The sequence below is a fragment of the Triturus cristatus genome, chromosome 1_2 (assembly GCF_964204655.1).
Source record: "Triturus cristatus chromosome 1_2, aTriCri1.1, whole genome shotgun sequence".
In the NCBI taxonomy this organism is placed as follows: Eukaryota; Metazoa; Chordata; class Amphibia; order Caudata; family Salamandridae; genus Triturus; species Triturus cristatus.
In genome coordinates, this window is record NC_140580.1 from 147,671,891 (window position 1) to 147,685,771 (window position 13,881).

A 13,881-nucleotide genomic window follows, 5' to 3' on the forward strand; every position below is an offset into this window, starting at 1 on the left:
GAATATGTCCTCTGAACATTATCCATGAGAAAAAAACATACACAAGGAATATAGTTAAGCAAACTTTACATCGGTCTTATACTGCAGTCTGAGAAACTGATGATAGAGGCATTTGCTTTAGGCGTCAGAGGTATGCCTCTGGTTAGACATATGTTTAGGCCTCACATAGCTGAGTTATCTCTAGGTCTACCCATAGAGCAGGCGCCAGACTCCTGAGCTATCCCTCAGGTGGCAATGCTCCCTCACCAAATGACAAGAGCTACAACCCATCATTTCTGCTCAACTTCTTCTAAAATTGCCACTGTCCCTGTGCTTTGTGCCCAAGTGCACCCAGTAAATATATTGAAAACCCATACATGCAATATATCAGGTGAGTTGAGTTGTTACTTGGAAAATGCAATGAATACCCTAAGCCATTTTGTCACGGAAGACACTAAAAAACATCAGAAAAGATATGAAGATAACCAATAAAATAGATGGATTTTAAGAGCCTTGATAAACACAGAATGGTCCTTTATTTTGCACAGTCCAAGAGAGTGCATTCTAAACTGAGAAAGCAACAAAAGAGAAGGAATACCTCTCTCTATTGCTCCTTTAGGGAATGGAAGCAACATAGCCATGGCATGGTAAATAAGACAGGGAAAATGTAGAATGCCCACCATATGCAGCGAGAAAAATCCCTTCATGTCAGGCTATCTGTGTTTTGCATTGAGAAAACAAACTTCCACTTTGAGAGTGTATTTTCTCAATACAAAAAAGTTTCCAGAGTGAGTAACTTATAAAAGATGCTACTCAGCAAGGCTGCTGTACTTTGAAGGGAATGCCACCAGGCAGTTGACCTCACAGCTCAGATATCCTGCCAGCAGGTGGGGGTTCTTTAAATAGGGCAGGTGGACTTGTACCTGAGTGGCAGAGGTCATGGGCTTATCCCCGTTGACAGATCTGCTGACTGTTCACCAAGTTTCAAATGTTCACTTTAGCATGCCCTACAAGGCTATAATAGGCATGGCATTTGGCATACCAGATGAGATTTCACTATGCAATATCAAGCATGGAATTATTGTGGTATCAGACTATCCTGGACACTATACCGAGCGACAAAATATTGAAAGGTACATGCATATAGAAGAAGTCAAGATTTACTATGTCTAAGTCCACATCTATGTGACAGGAACATATATATCATCAAGGTACATATAAGTAGAGTTAGGTATAGAAAATCTCTACTTGCTTACATTTTGAGATTTTAGACTTGATATTCTGGTCACGATATTTCGTGCCATCACGATGCCCATCTCCATATTTCAGGGCACACCATCAGACGAGTATAGTGGTCTTTGTGTATCATCAATATCCGTGTATGATCTTGATTGTCTATTCAGCTGTCCTCTATGATTTTAGCATTGCCCTAGTGTATAGAGAGAGCTGCTGGAAAATGGACAGAATGAAAGGGTCCCATTCCTCCCCCCCCACACAAACCCACACTCCACTCTCTCCTCCTGTGTCCATAATATGTAAGTGTATTGTCACTGCATGGACAGAGGTAGAGATTGACTAGAACCCTTGAGTTTTCAGCAGATCGAAAAATGGGCCAACTAGGTGGGCTTGATGTCCCCACACTCAGACTAATATTTTGTGAGCTGTGCACCTGTATGGATATCATTATGATAGAAGCACAAAGTTGGATTTGGAGACTAAGGCCATAGTTCCAGGTTAAGTAGAATTCAGGTCATAATCTGTGGACATGACAATTACCACTACCCTGGTGTAGGATATTTAATGATTAATATAATTAACTTCTTCTGAGTACCTCTCCTCAGAATGAAGACTAAAATGTGAAATTGGTGTTTACCACACCAAATACGCCACGTTTTGCCTGTATGTCGTAGCATTTTATCTTGATTCATTTCCTCCAACTTTCTTCTGGAGAAATCTGTAAGGAGCATGTAAATTGCTTCACCACATAGAACCCTTTGAATCGGGGTCTAAATAGAGCCTATAGGTTTATGAAATTCACGGGTTGGCTAGGTCGAACAAGACTTGTCTTGATCTATATTGCCTGTAATATGGTTCGCAGTGCTGTAGGTTTCAAGTATATTGTAATGTACTGTAGTTGTATTTACTGTCTACTTCATTCTCCTAAAACGATGCAAAAACACATCTGTGGAGCAGTAGCATGCTACTCTGTGAACTGCCTTAGATGGAAAAGTGAATGTTTCTCATGTGGCCTGTATGGACTATGACCAGAGTTTATAAGTTAATAAGTGTAATTGCTATGCCTCAGGCTTCATTGGAAGCAAAAACTAGTGAGGAACTGGTTACTCAAGCATTCGATTGTATTTGAAGGACAGAAGTGTTTGAGTGCAGTCTAACCTATGTTGAAAATGTTTTGGTGTATGGATATGCTTGAAACTCTCATAAACAAATGTGTAGCTGCCCTTACTCAGAGGCGTAATAGAGAAGTGTGAGGAAAGCCAATACCTGCCATCTATGGAGTGGTATGTGTTTATTGCTAAGAAAGTGCACAGAGATGATGAGAGCTACCCTTGGGAGATGCAAATTCAGCGATTCAGGCAGGTATGAGGCCAGAGAGCGCATTCATTTAACCTCAAAGCAGCCTCTATGGAAGAAAAAGGCCTTATGAACTTCACAGTACATCATGGCTTACAGCACCCACAATACACTTTGCTTAAGGCAACACTTACATGGGATCAGGAAATTGGAAAAGGGTTGGAGGGCTGGAGGGCTGGAGCTTTAATGAAGATCCTTGCTTAAACCTAATGATAGACAATAGCATTTTTTCGTTGAGATTCTTTTTAAATAGGACCTGATGTTGCAAATGAGTAGCGGCCGAGTTTTTGACGGATAAAGACGTCCAGACTAAGGATACCATTATGTGGCGATCGTTATGACGGCACCACCCATCTACATGAAATGAAATTACCGTCATCCAGAATTCATGACCAAATTAGATGTCGGCTGACTATTCCTTTAATGTGACACCAGGAATTCATATCCAATAGAACGAATCCTTTTCCCAGGCCACCAACCATTCATCTGTCCTGATGAAGACCCACCTTTGATGCACACTAATGGGCACCACCGTATAGGGTCGAAACGTTGACGTTACTTGTCCAATGTTTCCATGCAATTCCACAAACAGAATTAGGAAATTATATCCTGCTGTGGTCCATGCGCTTCAAGTTGGATCTGCCTGTTTATCTTTATGTATTGTTTATTGTACATATTTGTGATATGTGAATTTGTGGTTGGTCAAATTGCACGGTGAATCACTAATTGTTTTATTTTGTACATGCTCCCTGGTTGGTTTATCCTGTAAATACTTCGGTGTTTCTATATGAACTTTGATACACTCCGTCCAGTAAAACGAATTCAATTTCTGCAACTCTGTCTTTATGTGTGTGCTTCGTTGTCCCTCATTGAATGTGTCCTTACGCATTGATTATTCGTATTAAGTACATACCCAAATAAGTTTGTATGCTTCCCGAAAGAACCACTGTTTTTTGCTTTCACTATAATACCCAGGTTCTGAGGGTTACTGGGTTACCCCATTATCTTTAATGGCAAATGGGTTCAAAGCATTAAGAAAATTGAACAAAACAATGTTTCTGCTGTAGCTGAGCATTGGGTCTTTCAATGGTAAGGAAAGTGCAATACAAATGACAAAATATCACAGTCTCTCTCCATTACATTCTGATGGAATCTTTTAGATGGAAAAATCGGGTTAGTCGTTCCTACACTCACTAAATCCGGGTGCAAGAACACCACACCTCTTCTAATTGGGCGGAATAGAATTCCACGCAGGAATTCTGCTCCTCACAGTACCTAGTTGGGGCGCAAGTCTATTATGGGCACCTTGCAAGTGGGCTGATTAGGGACAGAGAAAGTGACACCATGAGGCACCACTAGAAGCGATGAAAAAATGAAGCCAGCGGTCTCTATCTGTAAATGACTTTTGTGCAACCTAAGTGGGTGAAGTGAGAAGGATATATTTGGAATGATATTACCAATATTTTTTTTAATTTTACAGTAACAGTTTCCATCCTTTTTGTTAAAAAAACAACTGTTCCACAATAAATAATACTAATTCTCAGGTGCCTATGGCTGAGAGGAGAGGGTCTCCAGATCTGTGAAGTCAAGGATGTGGCAGATAGCGAAAGAAAAAACAAGCCTTCTTGACTGGCTGCCTCCTACCTGGAAGAAATATAGATGTGTGCAATTTTTAATCGATCTAAAGTCTGCTTCGGAATCAGTATATGGCTAATCTTGATAGAGTCATTCAGGTTTCATGGTGACAAATATTTATTCTTTTTGAGAGGCAATATAGTGGTATAATTTCGAGTTAAGTCCTTGTAATGGCAACTTGAAAAAAAAGGTATGCAGTAGGTACAGTCTGAACACGTAATACAAAATATATATATATATTTTTAATGGACTTCCTATATCTGAAATGCTATGGGATTGATTTTGAGTTTGCCAGACAGGGTACTGCATTGCAAATGTGACGGATTACCCTGTACACCAATTTTTCGATCTGCCTACCGCATTTGACATGGACAGGCTGCAAGCTTTCTGTCCATGGAGGTCTTGTTGCGTCTGTCAATGGGAAGCTTCCTCCAATGGCCCGATAGAGTATGGGCTGTTGGAGGAAGGGCATTCCACCACCCTTCCTATTTAGGATGGATGATGTAATGTCATTTTGTGTGTCCCTCATCACCAGGACAGAAAAATAATGTTCTTCACACCCCAAAAGAAAACTCCCAGTGTGTGGGGGTCATTCATTTTTTTTTTTCAAAACAAATGCCAGCTTTGGGAGTTTGTTTCTGAGAAACAAAAAAGTTTGATGAATGGCCCATCAAAACCACCAATTATTTTGTACCTTGAAGAGAACGGCTGCTTTCAAGGAACAAAGAAGAAAGATGAGCTGGCAGTCATCTCTAAACTTGGCGGATGGAAGTCCATCAGGGCGGTGGAGGTAATGTCCTTCGTTATCCTGATGAGTGGAGTACTATCTGCTGAAGTCTAAATCAGGCCCTAAATCTCTTTGCACGTTTTGTTGAAGATGATTTTGTACTGAATGTAATACAATTTAGAAAGAATTACTTGCATATTCACAGTGCTTTCAGTTGCAGGCTGGGACTTTGCAGCCCTATAAATACACATCACTATTCTCCAGTACACCAACCATGATCCAGTTTTGTGCCTGTCTTGTTACTCAAATCTGCAATGATACATTAACCATTGGAGCTGTCATAAAAAATGCATTTCCCACCAAATACTTCACCTTGCATTTATTTTTCATTTAAAGAGTGTGTTTTATATTTTGCATGCATTTTCCTTACAGTAAAATGCTAAAGGGCTCGTCCCCAAACTTCTTGCCTCTGCCCCTATTGCACTCAGGATCGCAGCTCCCATATGATTTTAAATGCACTTCAACCTCTAGATGAGCTCACTGATGCTTTGTTGAAGGCTCTCATTGAGGTCCCCATCTCCAGTGCAGCTCCGCACACATTAGATAAAGAACTCTGGAAGTCTTCAAAACTACAGCAGCCTGGACTAAGTAAATCGACTTGGATTTCCTAAATATCCTAAATATTTCTTGTAGTGTGCATAATCCAATCCACTCATTGTTATTGCGTAAATTGGTCATTATGAGCATGGTACGGAACATGCAAACATGCGAAGCTAGGCAAGAGGAGGCTAGGAGCTCACTGCCTCACATCCCAGCACTCAGTTCGTCCCGATGTACTATGATAAATGCAGGACATGGTAACACTTACTTCATTAACAGACTTTACTTTTTTCACCCATATTGGTGCAGCCAGTGCTGTGTATCTCTAGGCAGGTGTTTCTGGATACTGGTTCTTCATCAGTAGAGTGCAACATGTCATTTTTAGGGGCTGGAAATACTGCTCAAAATCTTCTCAGGTCTCTGTACCACTCACTGAGTGCTGGTGCATTAATCAGAGTTGTCATCTCCTTAGCTCAAGGGAGCCTTTTCAGACAAAGGGGGAAGGGAGCACACTGTCTCATATCCCAGCACTCAGTTTACCCCAATGCATTATGGTAAATGTAGTGCATGATAGCAATTACTTTAGTAACAGTCTTTACTTTTTACCCATTTTGGTGAAGCCAGTGCTGTGTATCTCTCGACACATGTTAAAAGATAGTTGTCCTTCATCAGTAGAGAGGTGGGATGTGAGGCCATGTGCTCCCCCCCTCTTTTGTTTGAAAAGGCTCACTTTATCTAATGAGCTAACGAGCCCTGGTTTATCCACCTGTGTTTAGTGAGTGGTACTGAGATCTGAGAAGACTTTAAGCAGTATTTGCAGCACCCCCAAATTAATTGTGTACTCTCTACTGAAAGAAGGACAATTATCCTGAATCACATGTCTAGAGATACACAGCACTGGCTGCACCATCAAAGGTGAAAACTAAAGACTGTCAATGTAGTAAGTGTTATCATGCACTCTGTGCTTAATTTGTAAATAAATAAGTGCCAGGGCTCTCGTCAAGAGACCACTGCAGCTTGCACCACAACATTGCCCCTGCTATGCTGCCAGTAATAACAACAACACACCTATTAACCATCACACTCCTCCAAGTGTGACAATTCAGACTATTCCAGGCCCCCAAAGCTATAAGAATGGCTTGGGCGGCAGGTAATAGTTATTTTTAATGTTTATTGAATTAATAATAGGCTGTTGCTGTGATTATCTGAGACAGCGCCACCTTGTGGCAGACTGTCACAAGCACAGATGTTGACAAATAAGTGACGGTGCCAAGTACCGGAAACCACTGGCTCAAATTAAGCACTGCATTTTCCATAATGCTTTGGGGCTAACTGAGTGCTGGGATGTAAGGCTGTGTGCTACCTCCCTTCTTTGTTTGAAAAGGCTGCCTTGGGCTAATGAGCTAATGAGCTGAAGAGCTCTAGTTGATCCACCGGCACTCCATAGTAGAACAGAGACCTGAGAAGACTTTGAGCACCATTTCCAGGGCCCCCAAAACTTTTATTTTAGAAGGACTTTTATCCTGAAACATATGTCAAGAGATACACAGCACTGGCTGCACCAACAAGGATGAAAACTAAAAACTTTCACTGAAGTAAATGTTATCATGCACTGCATTTACCATAATGCATTGGGGCGAACTGAGTGCTGGGATGTGAGGCAGTGTGCTCCCTCCATCTTTTGCTTTATGGGAACTTAGGCATATGAGCGGTCCCAATTTTGACTCTGATCGAAAAACTTTAGTTGAATCAGATTAATTTTCCAGCTTGTGCAGATACTTCATCCAATACATTTTCTTGCCTGTAGTGTTGGAAGTGAAAACTAATTTGCAAATCACAATGTATGCCTCATAAATCTTTGGTTATACACACATTGGAAGACCCATGCTTTGTGCACTACTAGTGCTTAAAAGTGGAGCCAACCCATTATTGCTTGTTTTGCATGAGGTGCGGACACTTCTAATCAGATACAGGGAGCTCCCATGGGGTTATTTCAATTTTGAATTGCACAGGGTGCTGGGTGCCTTCTTAAGGTTGCTCCCCATAGGGGGCAGGGAGTCTCCAAGAGAATACACAGTGATTCCCACTGCAATGTTCATGATTCTGTTTTACTGCCATACAAGGCTCTCAATCTTTCACAGCAGCTTGAATAATCCCCACATATCAAACAGATAAACTGGGGGATGAGTGAATTCAGGAGCACAAGGTGGTGAGACAAAACAGGGTCTTGATGCCCCCACCCAGTTCCCTCATATACTCCGCCTCCCCTAATTTGCCTCAGTTCTGCAAAACATTCCCTACTGTCTCATAAATGACTCTCTCCCCTTCTGCCAGGACTCTTGATCTCCTTTAGAGTTCCAGCATGCACCATCAGCCATGATGCGACTACTGCCTTCTTGATTTGATTGGGGCAAGCTGAATTACTGCAGCAGCCTCCTAACTGGACTCTTGCAATACCTCCACGTCCACCTCAGCTTCGCTTTTATCTACCTCAGACACTGAAGCAGTTTTTGCTTACACGTGGATATCACAGGTATTACAAGTCAAATTCATAAATAGCAGTGTCTTGTACTAGATTTCACTTCTCGGTTCATCTCCAAATCCAAATTTCTCTACTAGCCCAAAAAAACTCTGTACCATTTAACACTCCATTTTCAAACCATTTTTATTGTGTCTTTGTCATTACGCCAGCATGCCCACTGTTTCTATACAATCTATCATTGAATATTATTTATTGAATTTTATACAGTATCATACAGGTTACTTAAGAGTTCCATTTGTTAGTTTGAAAACAGATATCTGGCCACAGATAAAACTTTCTACACAATCTATTAACAAAACCAGAACACAGTTATTTGTGTACGCTATTCAAACAGAAAGTGGTCAACAGCATTGAGGAATCGTTCTTTGGTGCTAGAGAATGTTCATTTTATCTTTAATCCAAGGTAGGAATCGGTAGACGTGTGCATAGACGCCAGGTTTATCTTCGAGCCCGCAGCCATCTCCCCAGCTGACCACTCCAGCGAGCTGAAAAGGACCGCCACTCTCACACGTTAGTGGTCCTCCTGAGTCGCCCTGCAAGGGAAGCACAGAGACAGGATATATTTATTCTTACTTGGCCTTGCTCCTTCACTTCCATGTCATTAGACTGCTACATTATCAACAAGTCAAGGCCTGTCTATTGCTCAAGATCCAGAGATTGTTTTTTTCTCTATTGTATTTAAATTTCTCTCTTTGAGAGTGTCTTGTACATGGTGAAGTCTTTGAGTCCTCAGACAGACCCATGAGTAGAGTAACTAGTATGTATCATACTTCAATGAAATCATATTCTGGTTTTGCACACACTGGAATTGGTGAAAATCAAAGTTGTTTCCATCAGCGTCACAGGTGATCTAGGCAAAAAGTGCCAGTCGATTATATTCAATCTGGAAACAATGGAACAAACTGATGGCTGCCTTTGGTACAACCTATGCTTTTTTTTTTTTACATACATTCATAGGCGACAACATAGAAATAATATAATCAATATGGTTGTAAATTGGTTTGAATTATGTGTTCTGATATGGTTTGATACAACCCTCATAAGACCATTAATTAAAATGTAAGAATATTCAACTGTTCAAAATATTTAAACTCTAGTTTATAAAACTTTTAAAGATATTTATGATAGTATAAATGTGAAGAAAGAAATACCAGTTTTGCTGGTAAAAAACGTATTATTCAATATGACTTCAGATCATATTGAATAGTGATTATGTTAAAGTCTGATAATGTTAAAGTCCAATCAAATATAGTATGTAGAAGGGTATATGGGATGCATATGTTACAAATGCTCAAAATGTTGCCATTCCAGGTCTTTCAGAAGATTTGGGTTAAATATGAGCTCGTTGATAGAGGGATCCAGAAAAAGGGTTCCAATGAACCTAACCTGTAACAGAGGATGCCAGGAGAGGACAAAATGAAGATACATTTACAAAGCCATTCAAACAAGATAAAAGCCTGGGAACAAACATGGCACAGCAACCCAAAACTGTGGGCTAATTGGAGCCAGACACCCCAGAACAAAGCAAAACCAGACTGTAGCCACACAAGTCCTCACCTACTTAGCAGCGCCAATAAGAATGACTAAGACAGTGAGTGAGGAGGGGGGGTTCTGAGGTAGGCCAGTAGTATGACAAAGGAGGCCTGAGTGAAGCTGACAAGGTTGCCGGGGGAATATATTAGGGACCAGAGGTGAGATTTTAGGGGAATAAAGAGTAATGAGAAAACCCGAAGGCAGAAAACGTCAGGCAGAGATCCAGGCCTCTTAGCCGCTTGACAGACGAGGCAAGGCCTACTTGTACTCACTGCTTATGGCTTTCAGCTCACAGCTTTAATGGTGTTTCTTCCAGACGGGTGTCTTTTGGCTGCAGTTGGTGAAGGAAGGAGGTTAATACGAGCACAGTTCAGGTCAAAGGAAGCGGTACTTGACCTCATCGAATGCTCCGAGCTCTGGTAGCAGGTGAGTCGGAATCTGATGGGCCGCCCTGAGAGAGAAGTCTGAGGGCCGGCTGCAGAGGATAGAGATCCGAAGGACGATCACGAGGCAAAAGCCTTCAGCAACAGATATATGAAAATCCCACCTCCTATTCTCATAGGCTGACAGTACCAAGGGTCAACCAGTCAGAGGAGGCAGGATCCTGGAAGGATGTTCCCAACTATATAACAGATCCGTGCAAGCCGAGTACTCGATTGCAGCCCTGGAAAAACTGCTGCTTTAGGCATTGTCTAATTGCCCTCACCTCTGCTTCACAGGCGCACCCTGCGCATGCGGGATTTGGGCGACATTGAAGCCGTCCACCTCACATGCACTGCGTGTGTTTGTACACAGCTGTGCTTCACTGCTACTTGCAATCCAGACTGGTCAGTAGTGCCTCAGATGAGTCTTTCAATCTCCTTTTCCTTCCTCAAAGACTGGTGGACTCTGCCCCCTATGCCCTCAAGCAGGAGCTACCCCTGACTAAGAGTAGGAAAAACCAGGAGTGTGAGAGAGGGCATGGGCAGTCACTTCTGCTACTCCTAGGTTTGGGTGACATGCTGCCACTGGGGGGTGGATGTAGCAAGGATTTCACTTCACGTAGAGGGGTTACTTCAAGCTCCTCAAATAAGGAATAATTGTTCAGGGGAACATATTTTGCACAACGTGCAGTGTGCTATCGCTTGGTGGTCCCATTCAAGCCCATCAACACTAGCTGGAATGAGCTGTCGTGGAACATCACTTGAACAGTGCAGTTGAAAGTGCAGTGCTCTAGCACAATATTACACACACCTTTACACCAGAAACGATTGTGTTGTTGAACATTTACTGTTAATGATTTCTGAATTTAATTGTTTTGATGTGATGTAAACTATATGATAAACATCAGGCCAGTGAAACTAAAAAGATGCAAAAAGAACATGCCAGCAAAATAAAGAGATGTTTTAACTTGAGTGAAGTGTATACGCCTGCCAATACAGGTACAACCACAGGATGAGCAGGCACTGTTTATCTCGCACCTGGATGGAGTCTTTCTGAGCCCGCTGTCAGATGTCACATTAAAGCAGTGAGTGTCAAAGTGGGTCTCACAGATACCCTACAATGTGCAGAGAAACTTTAATTCTGGCTTCGAACGAGAGCAAAGGTAAAGAAAAGCAGGTGCTGCTGTGGTCCAGCCCCATAAACGACATAAGAACTACATATGTGTCAATGCCAACTCATGGAAAATGATAGCGTCTGGATACAAATGCAATAGAATTATTTGTCATTAAAGTGGTCGTCCATCATATTCTTAACAAATCTATTCTGAACATTTGGATTGATCTAGGAGAAACCTCAGCACCGATTCAAACAAGCTTTACTGGCTCAAGCCTAACAGGTTGACATCGACCTATTTGTTTAGGTCTGGTTAGAGGCTGGCTTTAGCTGTTGCCAGAGCTCATATCATACAAAAACAAGGTGAAAAAAAAGCATATGCAAAGAGGGCCTTTGACTTCATCCTTTTGTTGATTAGCCTTCATAATGCAGCTCCGCATTTCGTTGGTCAGTGATGTTGAGTAGCGGTCAGTAGTTTTACAAATTAATGCTTAGGGTTTCATTTATAGGGCAGCACTGCAGGCATTCCTGCAGCGTTGCCCTATGTCAAAAGAAATGGGCATGAAGCGCTGTATCTATCAAATACGGTGCAAAGGGCTGTATCTATCAAATACGGTGCATTCCTGTCCTTTTCCCTTGCGCCTGCAAACAATGGGCTGCTGTGCGCCAACGCAGGCACATTTACACCATGTGCAAGGGGGCCTGCGTTGCAGGGATGATTTTTTTGTGCAGGGAGGTTTCTCACTAGAGGCTTTTTCCTCTTTCTATGTATGCTGGTTACTTGTAAATCTGGGGCAGTGTCAAAAAGCCATGGATGTTGCTGGGAATGCCCCCAGCAACACCCATTGCATGCCCCTTTTATGCAGAAATCTGTGTTTAAGGGATTGATATTCACAAGGCAGCATTAAGCCCAAAAAAGTGGCTTAGCGCTGCCTTGTAAATATGGAGCAGGCTCCTGCACCACAGAAAGTCACAAAAAGTGACGTTCCGGCGGCGCAACGGGCCTCAAAAATCCAGCCCAAAGTTTCTTAGTTCTGTTCTGAACAAGAGAAGACCATGCAAGGTAGACTGATACTGGTCAGCCTCTGTTTTGGACTTTTTGGTCAGTTCCCTTTTGCTTATATCTGTTGTTGCATTTGTTGCAGTGCTACTCAATTTTTCAAACAGACAAATGGAGAGCATGTAAAAAAGTGAATTGACTGTCGCACATTGGATGAGCGCTGGAGAGAGGCAGAGACAATGCTAACACGCTGATAATACTATAACTAAAAAATGATTAATTGTTGGGAAAGAAATGGTCTACTACTTACATGACATTAATTGGATTGGATGAAAATATTGACGAGATGTGCAGAGTTATTTGCTATATTGCGAAATGTGTTGCATGAACACACATTGTTAGCACTGGTTTGTGGCACCTTTGTCTAGTGGAAGTAATCATTAGTAGTTTACCACAATAAAAGATTTGGGTGTGAGAACATCTATCTGCGTACTTGCAGATATATGTACATATTCAGCTGCTTAGCCATTCATTGACTCTTACACCCTATCTCACAAAATCATGAATCACCAACTCATTCATATAGTCAGTTTGCTCACTCAGTCACCTCAACTTGCTTAACCACCTACTCATCCACTTAGCACTCACATAAACAGTCATACACGCAATCACCAACCATTTGGGAAGGCAGTCATTCACTCATTTCTTTTGTGAGTAAATCATTCAGCCTGTCAGCCGCATCTGAGCCACACTGGAGTATGAGATACTAGGACACGGTGCACTGCTGCCCATAGACACAATGATGAAAGGGCCAATCCTCTTTTTTTACCGATCTGCTGCCTTTCATGGTTTTGCTACTGGAAATACATTTTAACAAACCTGGCATGCATCGACGCCTCCTTCCAGGATCCCAGCACAGAGCATCGAACTACCAATGTGCTTCCCATAGGACTGGGGCTCCGAGCACCGCTCCTCTGAGATGATCTTCACAGTGGCATCCATCAGCTGGGCAGGGTCATTCTCTGTGGAAATGAAATCAGAATGGCGAGATTAGGCACTAAGGGGCAGATTTATGACGTCTGGCGCATCTCTGCTAATCAGCAGAGATGCGCCAGAAGAGTTGCGACGCATCTGCCCACCCGTGCGCCACCATTGATGCGCCGCATTTACAAAGCGGCGCACCGTGGCACTCGGGATGGGCAGATGCGTGACGCATCTCCTGTCGGAAAGGCGGCGCATTGCTGGAGTTGCGTCGCAAGCGCGACGCAGCTCCTGCAAGGCTCGGGGGTGCCCTATCATTACAATGCTGCGTCAATCCTTACGCCTGCTTCAAGCAGGCGCAGGTTTTGACGCAGCATGGGCTCAAAAGTGACTGAGTGAAATCTTGTAGATTTCACTCAGCCACCTTTAGGAGGCGTTCCTGCGACGGAACGCACCCCCCCCCCGCACAGGTACACCTACTGCTGGCGCAGGGCTTTACAACGTGACGCATCTCCCAGATGCGTCACGTTGTAAATACCCCGCAGCATGGCGCAGGATTTGCACCGCCGCTGCGTCACAAAAGTGATGCACCGGCGGCGTAAATGAGGCGCAAGGGGCTCATTAATCTGCCCCTAGGAATCCAAGCGTCTCAAACTTCAGCTGCAGATTCTTGTCTTTGAAAAATGCATGCACCAGTCACTGGAGCTTGAATTGACAAGCTGCCGCCTCTGCTGAAGAAACATAGGAACAAAGCGT

General features: G+C 42.7%; 1 protein-coding gene across 2 annotated transcripts in view; it reads right to left on the minus strand.

The window, feature by feature from the left end:
- Positions 1–8,180: 8,180 nt before the first annotated feature.
- HABP2 (hyaluronan binding protein 2) overlaps positions 8,181–13,881 on the minus strand; it is a 227,122-nt gene continuing 221,421 nt past the window's right edge. For both annotated transcript variants that reach the window (XM_085603357.1, XM_085603356.1), the window contains exons 13-14: positions 13,024–13,166; positions 8,181–8,608 (exon numbers count right to left, since the gene is read on the minus strand). In XM_085603357.1, the coding sequence (XP_085459483.1) occupies positions 8,447–8,608; positions 13,024–13,166 (305 nt within the window). In that variant the 3' untranslated portion in view covers positions 8,181–8,446. The remainder of the gene's footprint in view (positions 8,609–13,023; positions 13,167–13,881) is intronic.